General features: G+C 43.9%; 1 protein-coding gene across 1 annotated transcript in view; it reads left to right on the top strand.

Moving 5' to 3' along the window:
• LOC129833928 (transient receptor potential cation channel subfamily A member 1-like) overlaps nucleotides 1–15,275 on the top strand; it is a 94,868-nt gene that overhangs the window by 40,853 nt on the left and 38,740 nt on the right. Inside the window, exons 9-12 of the mRNA XM_055898749.1 lie at nucleotides 4,307–4,355; nucleotides 6,730–6,829; nucleotides 7,218–7,318; nucleotides 12,458–12,627. Of these exons, the coding sequence (XP_055754724.1) occupies nucleotides 4,307–4,355; nucleotides 6,730–6,829; nucleotides 7,218–7,318; nucleotides 12,458–12,627 (420 nt within the window). The remainder of the gene's footprint in view (nucleotides 1–4,306; nucleotides 4,356–6,729; nucleotides 6,830–7,217; nucleotides 7,319–12,457; nucleotides 12,628–15,275) is intronic.

Genomic DNA, 15,275 nt, shown 5'->3' with positions numbered 1-15,275 from the left:
AGCCATTTTCCAGCGAAAGATAGCAGTCACAAAAAAGCAGAAATATAGCTAAAATGAATCACTAACCTTTGATATTCTTCATCAGATGACACTCATAGGACCCTATGTTACACAATACATGCATGTTTTGTTTGATAAAGTTCATATTTATATTAAGAAATCTGAGTTTACATTGGCACGTTACATTCACTAGTTAAAAAACATCCAGCGATAGTGCATAGCCACATCGTTTCAACAGAAATACTCACCATAAATGTAGATGATAATACAAGTTATACACATTGAATTATAGATATACCTCTCCTTAATGCAACTGCTGTGTAAGATTTTTTATTTTTTATTACGGAAAAAATAATATTATATATATATATAATAATCTGAGACGGAGCTCAGAACAATAGCCAATTAGCCGCCATGTTGGAGTCAACATAAACCAGAAAATACATGATAAATGTTTCCTTACCTTTGATGAATTCATCAGAATGCAGTCCTAGGAATCCCAGGTCCCCAATAAATGCTTGATTTGTTCGATAATGTCCATTATTTATGTCCATATAGCTACGTTGGTTAGCGCGTTTGGTAAACAATTCCAAAGTCACAAAGCACGTCCACTATAAAGTGACGAAATGTCCAAAAGTTCCGTAACAGTCAGTAGAAACATGTCAAACGATGTACTGAATCAATCTTAAGAATGTTGTTAACATACATCTGAATAACGTTCCAATTAGAGTCATCAGACAAAGTTCTATTGACTGTTGACATCTAGTGGAAGCCGTAGGAAGTGAATTCTCATCCATATCTCGCTGTAATTTCAATGAGAGCTTGGTTGAAAATCTGTCACGCTGAATGACGCTGGAGAGACGAAGCAGGTACGGGGAGTAACATTTAATAAATGACGGACATATAACGAGACAAGCACAGCGTCAGCAAACAGAAACTTAGACAAGAAACAATCAATGCAGCAGCAGGGAACAGAGCAAGGGAACAGACAAATATAGGGGAGGAAATTAACATGTAATAAGTGAGTCCAGGTGAGTCCATTAACGCTGATGCGAGTGACGAGGGAAGGCAGGTGTGGGTGATGGATGGCAGGAGCGTGTGATGCAGGGTAATCTGGCGCCCTCAAGCGCCAGGGGAAGGGAAGAGCGGGAGCAAACATGACAGTACCCCTCCCTCTTGGGACGCCACCCGGCGTCCCACCTGGGCAAACCGGCCGAGACATGGGCGCAGGGCAAGCCAGTTGGGGCGTGAAAGCCCGACGAACCGGCAGGAGCGTGGGAGCCTGGCGAGCCGGCTCAGGCATAGGAGCCTGACGATCCGGCTGAGGCAAAGCGCCTGTCGATCCCGCTGAAGGGGAGCCCGATGATCCAGTGGAGTGTGACGTGGGATGGGAAACCGCCGAGCCAGGAAAACCTCTCGAGCCAGCCAGGGCGTGAAAGCCTGAAGGGCTAGCTTAGGCACCCCGGTTCCATCGGCAGCGGAATCCACCAACGTCACCAACAAAACACAAGACAAACAAAAAAACTCCTGGACCGGCTGGGGAAGCAAAAACTGACGATCCAGCTGAGACCCGACGTGGGATGGGCGTCATCCGAGTCAACCGGGGCAAGGAAACCTCTCGAGCCTGCTAGGGCGTGGAAGCCCGACGAGCAGGCTAGGCACCCCCGGTTCCATCGGTGGTGACCCAGAGCCGATGCCACTATTCCAACCAGAACGCCAGTACTCCCCGATGCTTCGTATATGTGTGGCTGCTGCATTCTGTCACGATCTATCACAAGGATGACGCTGGAGAGACGAAGCAGGTACGGGGAGTAACATTTAATAAATAACGGACATGGAACGAGACATAAACAGCGTTAGCAAACAGAAAACAATCAATGCAGCAGCAGGGAACAGAGCAAGGGAACAGACAAATATAGGGGAGGAAATTAACATGTAATAAGTGAGTCCAGGTGAGTCCATTAACGCTGATGCGAGTGACGAGGGAAGGCAGGTGTGGGTGATGGATGGCAGGAGCGTGTGATGCAGGGTAATCTGGCGCCCTCAAGCGCCAGGGGAAGGGAAGAGCGGGAGCAAACATGACAAAATCTGCACCCCCAGAAAAAAATCCAAACAGGAAGTGGAACTTCTCAGGTTTTTGCCTTCCGTATGAGTTCTGTTATACTCACAGACATAATTCAAACAGTTTTAGAAACTTCAGAGTGTTTGCTATCCAATGCTAATAATGATATGCAAATATTAGCAACTATGGCTGAGGAGCAGGCCGTTTACTCTGTGCACCTTTCATCCAAGCTACTCAATAATGCCCCTTCAGCCATAAGAAGTTAATGCCTGCTCTTAACACGCTGAGCAACATAACACCCTTATATAGGCTACATAAAACCCTTGTATAGGGTACATTACACCCTTATATAGGCAGCAGGTAGTCTATTGATTTGAGCGTTGGACTAAGGTTGCTAGATCGAATCCCCGAGTTGACAAAGTAAAAATCTGTCGTTCTGCCCCTGAACAAGGCAGTTAACCCACTGTTCCCAGGCCGTCATTGAAAATAATAATTTGTTCTTAACTGACTTGCCTAGTTATATAAAGGTAAAATAAGATAAATAAAACATGTAACATCTCTCTCTCTCTCTCTCTCAGTGGAGGCAAATACAATGTTATCAAACATGTGAAAACCATGTTCTTGATGTATTTGATACCATTCCACTTCAACCATTACCAAAGGCCCGTCCTCCCCAATTAAGTTGCCACCAACCTCCTGTGCTGTCTATATATGGCAAATGGCAGTGTTACCCAACTCTAGTCCTCGAGTACCCCAAACAGCCAGTGGTGGAGAAAAAAAACTAAATTGCCATACTTGTGTAAAAGTAAAGATACCTTAATCGAAAATGACTCAAATCATAGTGAAATCCACCCAGTAAAATACTACTTGAGTAAAAGTCTGAAAGTATTTGTTTTTTAAAATATACTTAAATTTCAAAAGTAAATGTAATTGCTAAAATACCAAAGTAAAAGTATAAATCATTTCAAATTCCTCACATTAGGCAAACCAGACAGCACAATATATTACATGTTTCATAATTACAGATAGCCAGGGGCACGCTCCAACACTTAGATACAATTTACAAATGAAGCATTGTTGTTTAGTGAGTTCCATAGATCAGAGGCAGTAGGGATGACCAGTGATGTTGTCTGTTTAGAGAGTCCTCCAGATCAGAGACAGCAAGGATGACCAGAGATGTTCTCTTGAATTGGACCATTTTCCTGTCATGTTAAGCATTCAAAATGTAAATGAGTACTCTAGGTTTTCAGGGAAAATGTATGGAGTAAAAAGTACATTATTTCCATTAGGAATGTAGTGAAGTAAAAGTAAATGTCAAAAATATATAGATTAAAGCCAAAAACATGTTTTGGAATATTTGTATTCTGTAAAGGCTTCCTGCTTTTCCATCTGCCTTTTAGGTTTGTATTGTGAGTAAATACAATGTTGTTGATCCATCCTCAGTTTTCTCATATCACAACCATTCAACTCTATAAGCATTTTAAAATGACCATTGGCCTCATGGTAAAATCCCTGAGCGATTTCCTTCCTCTCCAGCAACTCAGTTAGGAAGGACGCCTGTATCTTTGTAGTGACTAGGTGTATTGTTACACCATCCAAAGTGTCATTAATATCTTCACCATAATCAAAGGGAGATTTAATAATGTCTGTTTGTTTTTTTACCCATCTACCAATACTGTATGTGTCTTTATTTGCGAGGGATTGGAAAACCTCCCTGGTCTTTGTGGTTGAGTGTTTGAAATCCACTGCTCACTAAACAGAGAACATCTCTGGTCATCCCGGATTGGAAAACCTCCCTGGTCTTTGTGGTTGAGTCTGTGTTTGAAATCCACCTGCAGGAACGTACATATGTGTTCTATGTGTGGGGTACAGAGATGAGGTAATCATTCACACATCATGTTAAATACTATTATCGCACACAAAGTGAGTCCATACAACTTATTATGTGACTTGTTAAGCACATTTTCACTCCTGATCTGATTTAGGTTTGCCATAACAAAGGGGTTGAATACTGATTGACTCAACACATTTCACCTTTTAATTTGTTATAAATTTGATATAAAAAATCACACCAGCAAAATTCCATTTTAACATTATGGGGTATTGTGTGTGTGTGTAGGCCAGTGGCAATTTGTATTTTTGAAATCCATTTTAAATGCAGGTCGGTAACACAACGAAACGTGGGAAAAGTAAAGGGGTGTGAATACTTTCTGAACCCAGGTTGGTTGGTTCTCTATTTTCCAGGTCAACTATATTTGATCACACAGAGTTGGCGGAGTACCTCATCTCAAAGGTAAATACAATACACACACACACACACACACACACACACACACACACACACACACACACACACACACACACACACACACACACACACACACACACACACACACACACACACACACACACGCACACACACACACACACACACACACACACACGCACAAAGCTACGCACGCACATACACAGAAACACAAACACACATCAGAGTTGGAGGTGTACCTCATTTCAACGCTACAGTTATATAGTCAAGTCCATGGAGAATAAGAGCACCTCCTCCCAGCTGCCCACTGCACTGAGGCTAGGAAACACTGTGACCACCGATAAATCTACTACAAATTAGCTGGGCTAGACAATCTGGACCCTCTCTTTCTAAAATTATCCACCCCAATTGTTGCAACCCCGACTACTAGCCTGTTCAACCTCTCTTTCGTATCCCCTGAGATCCCCAAAGATTGGAAAGCTGGCGTGGTCATCCATCCCTCCTCAAAGAGGGAGACACTCTAGACGCAAACTGTTACAGACCTATATCCATCCTACCTTGCCTTTCTAAGGTCTTCGAAAGCCAAGTTAACAAACAGATCACCGACCATTTCGAATCCCATCATACCTTCTCTGCAAAGCAATCTGGTTTCCGAGCGGGTCATGGGTGCACCTCAGCCACGCTCAAGGTCCTAAACGATATCATAATTGCCATCAATCAAAGACAATACTGTGTAGCCGTATTCATTGACCCGGCCAAGGTTTTCGACTCTGTCAATCATCGCATTCTTATCGGCAGACTCAACAGCCTTGGTTTCTCAAATGACTGCATCGTCTGGTTCACCAACTACTTCTCAGAGAGAGTTCAGTGTGTCAAATCGGAGGGCTTGTTGTCCGAACCTCTGGCAGTCTCTATGGGGGTACCACAGGGTTAAATTCTCGGGCCGACTCCTTTCTCTGTATATATCAACGATGTTGCAACAGCTCTTGCTGTTGGTGATTCTCTGATCCACATCTATGCAGGCGACACCATTCTGTATACTTCTGGCCCTTCTTTGGACACTGTCTCCAAACGAGCTTCAATGCCATACAACTATCCTTCCATGGCCTCCAACTGCTCTTAAACGCTAGTATAACTACATGCATACTCTTTAACCGGTCGCTGCCCGCACCTGCCCACCCGTGTAGCATCACTACTCTGGACGGTTCTGACTTAGAATATGTGGACAACTACAAATACCTAGGTGTCTGGTTAGACTGTAAAATCTCCTTCCAGACTCACATCAAACATCTCCAATCCAAAGTTAAATCTAGAACCGGCTTCCTATCCCGCAACAAAGCATCGTTCACTCATGTTGCCAAACATACCCTCGTAAAACTGACCATCCTACCGATCCTCGACTTCGGTGATGTCATCTATAAAATAGCCTCCAACACTCTACTCAGCAAATTAGATGCAGTCTATCACAGTGCCATCCGTTTTGTCACCAAAGCCCCATATACTACCCACCACTGTGACCTGTATGCTCTCGTTGGCTGGCCCTCGCTTCATATTCGTTGCCAAACCCACTGCCTTCAGGTCATCTATAAGTCTTTGCTAGGTAAAGCCCCACCTTATCTCAGCTCACTGGTCACCATAGCAGCAGCACGCACTCCAGCAGTTATATTTCACAGGTCACCCCCAAAGCCAACTCCTCCTTTGGCCGCCTTTCCTTCCAGCTATCTGCTGCCAGTGACTGGAACGAATTACAAAAATCACAGAAGCTGGAGACTCATATCTCCCTCACTAACTTTAAGCATCAGCTGGCAGAGCAGCTTACGGATCATTACACCTGTACATAGCCCATCTGTAAATAGCCCATCCAACTACCTCATCCCCAAATTGTTATATATATTTTTTTGCTCCTTTGCACCCCAGTATCTCTACTTGCACATCATCTTTTGCACATCTATCACTCCAGTGTTTAATTGCTAAATTGTATTTATTTCACCTCTATGGCCTACTTATTGCCTTTCCTCCCTAATCTTACTACATTTGCATACACTGTATATAGATTTGTCTATTGTATTATTGACTGTATGTTTGTTTGTTCCATGTGTAACTCTGTGTTGTTGTTTGTGTCACACTGCTTTGCTTTATCTTGACCAGGTCACAGTTGTAAATGAGAACTTGTTCTTAACTGACCTACCTGGTTAAATAAAGGTAAAATAAAAAATAAATTGCCCAGAAACCGGCTCGCATAATGTGCTTCTGAATCCTAATAGACTGTGTGACCAAATGGCACCCTATTCCCTACTGTATCCTAATAGACTGTGTGACCAAACGGCACCCGATTCCATACAAAAAATAGTGCAGCATATAAGGAATAGGACTTAACTTGTATTGAATGTTGTGTTGACAGGGTGCAGACATTGACTACATAGACTGCAAGGGCCTTTCTCCCCTGCTGCTGGCTACTAACTGTGGAGCCTGGAGAACTGTGGCTCTTCTGTTGTCCAAAGGTCAGCTTTTACACTAAATCAATAACTGAATTCAAATGCGACAAATCTGTGGAATGAACTCAGGTTGTGGAGTCTGTCTGTCTGTCTGTCTGTCTGTCTGTCTGTCTGTCTGTCTGTCTGTCTGTCTGTGTGTGTGTGTGTGTGTGTGTGTGTGTGTGTGTGTGTGTGTGTCTGTGTGTGTCTGCGTGTCTGTGTGAGTGTGTACGTTTCTGTGTGTGTGTCTTGTGTCTGTGTGTGTGTGTCTGCTTGTCTGTGTGTGTGTGTGTGTGTGTGTGTGTGTGTGTGTGTGTGTGTGTGTGTGTGTGTGTGTGTGTGTGTGTGTGTGTGTGTGTGTGTGTGTGTGTGTGTGTGTGTGTGTGTGTGTGTGTGTGTGTGTGTGTGTGTTCAGGTGCCAACGTCAACATAAAGGACAAGTCAGGGTGTAACTTCCTTCACCTGGCCATCCTGCAGCCCAAAGGCCTAAAGAACCTCACAGGAGACATCCTACAGGTAACACAGCATGACACAACATGACACAACATGACACAACATGACATAACATGACACAACATGACACAGCATGACACAACATGACACAACATGACACAACATGACACAACATGACACAGCATGACATAACATGACACAACATGACACAGCATGACACAACATGACACAGCATGACACAACATGACACAGCATGACACAACATGACACAGCATGACACAACATGACACAACATGACACAACATGACACAACATGACACAGCATGACATAACATGACACAACATGACACAACATGACACAACATGACACAACATGACACAGCATGACACAACATGACACAACATGACATAACATGACACAGCATGACACAACATGACACAACATGACATAACATGACACAACATGACACAGCATGACACAACATGACACAGCATGACACAACATGACACAGCATGACACAACATGACACAACATGACACAACATGACATAACATGACACAACATGACATAACATGACACAGCATGACACAACATGACACAACATGACACAACATGACATAACATGACATAACATGACACAGCATGACACAACATGACACAACATGACATAACATGACACAACCGTAGATGTAACAGGTAGCCTAACACATGGTATCCAATGGTAGCAGTGCTTGGAAAGGTTCATTGTCATCGGAAAGTGATCAAACCCCTTGACTTATTCCACATTCTGTTGAGTTACAGCCTTTATTCCAAATGGATTGCATATTGTTTTTTTCTCACCCATCCACACACAATTCCTCAGAATGATAGAGTGAAAATGTCTTATTTCTTTCTTTTTCTTATGAAATCAAATCGGTTGAAAATGAGATACAGAAATATCTCACTGACATTAGTATTCACAGCCCTGAGTCAATGCTGTGTGGAAGCATATTTGGCTGAGATTACTGCTGTGAGTGTTTATGGTTTATGGTACGTCTCCTAGAGTTTTCCACACTTGGATTTTACAATATTTGCCCGTAATTCTTTTCAAAATTCTTTAAGGTTGTTGATCGTTGCTAGACCACCATTTGCAGGACTTTTCATAGATTCTTAACTAGATTTAAGTCAAACTGTAACTCGGTCATTCAGGAACATTCACTGTCTTCTTGGTAAGCAACTCCAGTGTATATTTGGCCTTGTGTTTTAGGTTATGGTCCTGCTGAAAGGTGAATTCATCTCCTAGTGTCTGGTAGAAAGTAGACTGAACACGTTTGTTCTCAAAGATTTTCGTTTATTTTTGCCCTGAAAACCTTGTTAACGATTACAAGCATACCCATAACGTGATGCAGCCACCACTATGCTTGAAAATATGGAGAGTGGTACTCAGTGATGGGTTGTAATTGATTTTCCAAAAACATAATACTTTATTTACTGGACAAAAAGTGTATTGCAGCCTTATTTTTTGTTTTAAGTAATCATCAATCTACACACAATACCCCATAATGACATCACAATAACCAATAATGTAAAAGCAAGAAAAGATTTTTTCGAAAAAATAAATAAATAAACACACAAATACCTTATTTACATAAGTATTCAGACCCTTTGCTTCGAGACTCGAAATTGAGCTCAGGTGCATCCTGTTTCCATTGATCATCCTTGAGATGTTTCTACAACTTGATTGGAGTCAACCTGTGGTAAATTCAATTGATTGGACATGATTTGGAAAGGCACACACCTGTCTATATAAGGTCCCACAGTTGACAGTGCATGTCAGAGGAAAAACCAAGCCATGAGGTCGAAGGAATTGTCCATAGAGCTCCGAGACAGGATTGTGTCGAGGCGCAGACCTGGGGAGAGATCCTTGATGAAAACCTGCTCCAGAGTGCTGAAAATTTTAGACTGGGTTGAAGGTTCACCTTCCAACAGGACAATGACCATAATCACACAACGAAGACATAAGCAGGAGTGGCTTCGGGACTCTAAATGTCTCTGAATGTGCTCGAGTGGCCCAGCCAGAGCCCGGACTTGAACCCGATCGAACATCTCTGGAGAGACCTGAAAATACAGTTGCAAGAAAACGTTTGTGAACTCTTTGGAATTACCTGGATTTCTGCATTGATTACTCATGAAACGGGGTCTGATCTTCATCTAAGTCACAGTAATAGACTAACAGAATCTGACTAAACTAACAGCACACGAACCGTTGTACTTTTCACTATTGTTTTTTAAAGACATTGTGTAATCATTCAATGTGCATGCTGTAAAACATTTCCTGTAGCTGCTTATAAGACTTGCACAACATTGAGGAGGAATTTTGAACCATTCCTCCTTACAAATCTGTTTCAGTTCATCAATATTTCTGGGTTGTCTTGATTGTACAGCCGTCTTCTTGTCATGCCACAACATCATTGTCATTGTCTTGTTGCGTCACCCAACCTCTCTTATGCTTGTTGTCATGGACTGCTGCCCTGACATTCTCCTGTAAAATGTCATGATACACTTTTGAATTCATTGTTCCCTCAATGATTGCAAGGTGTCCAAGGCCCTGAGGCAGCAAAGCAGCCCCAAACCATGATGCTCCCTCAACCATACTTTACAGTTGAGATGAGGTTTTGGTGTTGGTGTGCAGTGCTCGTTTTTCCTCCACACATAGCATTGTGCATTTTTCCCAAAAAGTTCAACTTTTGTCTCATCTGTCCACAGCACATTTTCCCAGAAGAGTTGTGGAACATCCAGGTGATCTTGGGCAAACAGTGGTTTCCTTTGTGGTGTCCTTCCATGAACACCATTGGGGTTCAGTGATTTTCTGATAGTGGACACATGAACACAGACTTTCATTGTTTGTAGAGTTTTCTAGGGGTATTTTGCTGTTACCCTTGGGTTCTTTCTCACCTCTTTCAGGATTGCTCTTTGTGCTCTCGGAGTGATCTTCGCAGGACACCCACTCCTAGGGAGAGTAGCAACAGTCCTGAATCTTCTCCATTTGTAGACAATATGTCTTACCGTGGATTGATGAACACCAAGGTCTTTAGCAATGATTTTGTAACCTTGTCCAGCTTCGTGCATCTCTTTAATGCGCCGTCTAAGGTCCTGTGAAAGTTGCTGGGATCGAGGCATGGCTCACACTAACTAATCTCTCTGGAGAAGAACAGACTTGTCAGTAAACAGGTTTTGCATGACTTTATAGGTCAGGGCACCTGTGCAACCCACACCTCTAATCGCATCTCCTTAATTGAAACACCTTAATTGAAACACCTTAATTGAAACACCTTAATTGAAACACCTTAATTGAAACACCTTAATTGAAAGACCTTCATTGAAACACCTTAATTGAAACACCTTAATTGAAACCACCTTAATTGAAACACCTTAATTGAAACACCTTAATTGAAAACACCTTAATTGAAACACCTTAATTGAAACACCTGACTCCAAATAGCTTTTTTGGAGAAGTCGTTGCCACAGAGGTTCACGTACTTTTTCCATCCGGCACTGTGAATGATTTCTCAACGTCTTCAATACAAATTTGAAAAGTCAAATCAAACTTTATTAGTCACATACACGTGGTTAGCAGATGTTAATGCGAGTGTAGTGAAATGCTTGTGCTTCTAGTTCTGACAATGCAGTAATCACCTACGAGTAATCTAACCTAACAATTTCACAACTACTACCTTATACACAAGTGTAAAGGAATGAAGAATATGTACATAAAAATATATGAATGAGTGATGGTACAGAACAGCATAGGCAAGATGCAGCAGATGGTATCGAGTACAGTATATACATATGAGATGAGTACTGTAGGGTATGTAAATATATAAAAGTGGCATAGTTTAAAGTGGCTAGTGATACATGTATTACATCAAGATGGCAAGATGCAGTCGATGGTATAGAGAACAGTATATACATACAGTACAACAGTTTGTGTGTTATTAGTTTAGTCAGATTGTGTTTGTCTATTAGTGTGACTTAGATGAAGATCAGACCCCGTTTCATGAGTAATCAATGCAGAAATCCAGGTAATTCTGTAGCTGTGCAGTGACGCTCCCCATCCATCCTGAAGGAGCTGATAGAGCTGATAGTGCTGATAGAGCTGATAGAGCTGATAGAGCTGATAGAGCTGATAGAGCTGATAGAGCTGATAGTGCTGATAGAGCTGATAGAGCTGATAGACCTGATAGAGCTGATAGAGCTGATAGAGCTGATAGAGCTGATAGAGCTGATAGACCTGATAGAGCTGATAGAGCTGATAGAGCTGATAGAGCTGATAGAGCTGATAGAGCTGATAGTGCTGATAGAGCTGATAGTGCTGATAGTGCTGATAGAGCTGATAGAGCTGATAGAGCTGATAGAGCTGATAGAGCTGCTAGAGCTGATTGGGCTGATTGGGCTGATAGAGCTGATAGTGCTGATAGACCTGATAGACCTGATAGAGCTGATAGAGCTGATAGAGCTGATTGGGCTGATAGAGCTGATAGTGCTGATAGACCTGATAGACCTGATAGACCTGATAGAGCTGATAGAGCTGATAGACCTGATAGACCTGATAGAGCTGATAGACCTGATAGTGCTGATAGAGCTGATAGACCTGATAGTGCTGATAGAGCTGATAGAGCTGATAGAGCTGATAGAGCTGATAGTGCTGATAGAGCTGATAGAGCTGATAGACCTGATAGACCTGATAGAGCTGATAGTGCTGATGGAGCTGATGGAGCTGATAGACCTGATAGTGCTGATAGAGCTGATAGAGCTGATAGAGCTTGAGAGGATATGTAGAGAAGAATGGGCGGCATAATGCCTTCTGCTGCCAATCACTTTCTGCCAGCTGAATATACACTGCCTATTGTTAAAGATAATTAAATGTTCTCTCTATCGCCATGATCTATTTGTGCTGAGTCTGTTTCTAGTATCGAATGAAGATGGATTACTCTCTGTGATAGTTTATTAAAACCATTTAGAGGTTTTCCCAATGCCTCAGCCGTCTGCTGTTGCCTACTTTAGCTACAGTACTGGCCGAGACAGAATGAATCAGACTTAAAGGACTTTAGTAGACCTTTTGGGTGGGACAGTCTGTCTATTTGCTCTCAGGAAGTCAGGGTTGTAGTGTGTGTACATATGTTTAGTTACGTGTGTGTGTGTGTGTGTCTTGCCCCCTACAGCACAGCAGTATGATGGATCTGTTGAGTACCGAGGACAACGAGGGCTGCACCCCGCTCCACTACGCTTGCAGACTGGGCATCCACGAATCTGTCAAAAACATCCTGGTTCTACAGGTCTCTCTGGAGCGCAAGTCCAAGGACAAGAAGTCGGCCCTGCACTTCGCTGCCCAGTGAGTGTTTGTTAGGCCAAGTGGTGGATGCATTGCTGAGACAATGTTGAAACATCAATCCATGGGGAAGTCAGTGCAACGTTTTCATTTTCACTCCAACACTCTGACATTATTCACAGAAGATGAATGTGTGTTTAGTGAGTCCACCAGACCAGAGGCAGTAGTGATGACCATGTGTTCTCTGTTTAGTGAGTCCACCAGACCAGAGGCAGTAGGGATGATCATGTATTCTCTGTTTAGTGAGTCCACCAGACCAGAGGCAGTAGGGATGACCAGGGATGTTCTCTGTTTAGTGAGTCCTCCAGACCAGAGGCAGTATGGGTGACCAGGGATGTTCTCTGTTTAGTGAGTCCTCCAGACCAGAGGCAGTAGTGATGACCATGTGTTCTCTGTTTAGTGAGTCCGCCAGACCAGAGGCAGTAGGGGTGACCAGGGATGTTCTCTGTTTAGTGAGTCCTCCAGACCAGAGGCAGTAGTGATGACCATGTGTTCTCTGTTTAGTGAGTCCTCCAGACCAGAGGCAGTAGTGATGACCATGTGTTCTCTGTTTAGTGAGTCCTCCAGACCAGAGGCAGTAGGGATGACCATGTGTTCTCTGTTTAGTGAGTCCTCCAGACCAGAGGCAGTAGGGGTGACCAGGGATGTTCTCTGTTTAGTGAGTCCTCCAGACCAGAGGCAGTAGTGATGACCATGTGTTCTCTGTTTAGTGAGTCCGCCAGACCAGAGGCAGTAGGGGTGACCAGGGATGTTCTCTGTTTAGTGAGTCCTCCAGACCAGAGGCAGTAGTGATGACCATGTGTTCTCCTTTTAGTGAGTCCTCCAGACCAGAGGCAGTAGTGATGACCATGTGTTCTCTGTTTAGTGAGTCCTCCAGACCAGAGGCAGTAGGGATGACCATGTGTTCTCTGTTTAGTGAGTCCTCCAGACCAGAGGCAGTAGTGATGACCATGTGTTCTCTGTTTAGTGAGTCCACCAGACCAGAGGCAGTAGTGATGACCATGTGTTCTCTGTTTAGTGAGTCCTCCAGACCAGAGGCAGTAGTGATGACCATGTGTTCTCTGTTTAGTGAGTCCTCCAGACCAGAGGCAGTAGGGATGACCAGGGATGTTCTCTGTTTAGTGAGTCCTCCAGACCAGAGGCAGTAGTGATGACCATGTGTTCTCTGTTTAGTGAGTCCTCCAGACCAGAGGCAGTAGTGATGACCAGGGATGTTCTCTGTTTAGTGAGTCCTCCAGACCAGAGGCAGTAATGATGACCAGGGATGTTCTCTGTTTAGTGAGTCCACCAGACCAGAGGCAGTAGTGATGACCATGTGTTCTCTGTTTAGTGAGTCCACCAGACCAGAGGCAGTAGTGATGACCATGTGTTCTCTGTTTAGTGAGTCCACCAGACCAGAGGCAGTAGTGATGACCATGTGTTCTCTGTTTAGTGAGTCCACCAGACCAGAGGCAGTAGTGATGACCATGTGTTCTCTGTTTAGTGAGTCCACCAGACCAGAGGCAGTAGTGATGACCATGTGTTCTCTGTTTAGTGAGTCCACCAGACCAGAGGCAGTAGTGATGACCATGTGTTCTCTGTTTAGTGAGTCCACCAGACCAGAGGCAGTAGTGATGACCATGTGTTCTCTGTTTAGTGAGTCCACCAGACCAGAGGCAGTAGGGATGACCATGTGTTCTCTGTTTAGTGAGTCCACCAGATCAGAGGCAGTAGTGATGACCATGTGTTCTCTGTTTAGTGAGTCCACCAGATCAGAGGCAGTAGTGATGACCATGTGTTCTCTGTTTAGTGAGTCCTCCAGATCAGAGGCAGTAGTGATGACCATGTGTTCTCTGTTTAGTGAGTCCACCAGACCAGAGGCAGTAGGGATGACCAGGGATGTTCTCTGTTTAGTGAGTCCTCCAGACCAGAGGCAGTAGGGGTGACCAGGGATGTTCTCTGTTTAGTGAGTCCTCCAGACCAGAGGCAGTAGGGGTGACCAGGGATGTTCTCTGTTTAGTGAGTCCACCAGACCAGAGGCAGTAGTGATGACCATGTGTTCTCTGTTTAGTGAGTCCACCAGACCAGAGGCAGTAGGGATGACCAGGGATGTTCTCTGTTTAGTGAGTCCTCCAGACCAGAGGCAGTAGTGATGACCATGTGTTCTCTGTTTAGTGAGTCCTCCAGACCAGAGGCAGTAGTGATGACCATGTGTTCTCTGTTTAGTGAGTCCGCCAGACCAGAGGCAGTAGGGGTGACCAGGGATGTTCTCTGTTTAGTGAGTCCTCCAGACCAGAGGCAGTAGTGATGACCATGTGTTCTCTGTTTAGTGAGTCCTCCAGACCAGAGGCAGTAGTGATGACCATGTGTTCTCTGTTTAGTGAGTCCTCCAGACCAGAGGCAGTAGGGATGACCATGTGTTCTCTGTTTAGTGAGTCCTCCAGACCAGAGGCAGTAGGGGTGACCAGGGATGTTCTCTGTTTAGTGAGTCCTCCAGACCAGAGGCAGTAGTGATGACCATGTGTTCTCTGTTTAGTGAGTCCGCCAGACCAGAGGCAGTAGGGGTGACCAGGGATGTTCTCTGTTTAGTGAGTCCTCCAGACCAGAGGCAGTAGTGATGACCATGTGTTCTCTGTTTAGTGAGTCCTCCAGACCAGAGGCAGTAGTGATGA

The sequence above is a fragment of the Salvelinus fontinalis genome, chromosome 34, assembly GCF_029448725.1.
Source record: "Salvelinus fontinalis isolate EN_2023a chromosome 34, ASM2944872v1, whole genome shotgun sequence".
Lineage (NCBI taxonomy): Eukaryota > Metazoa > Chordata > Actinopteri > Salmoniformes > Salmonidae > Salvelinus > Salvelinus fontinalis.
This window is presented reverse-complemented; position numbering and strand designations above follow the sequence as displayed.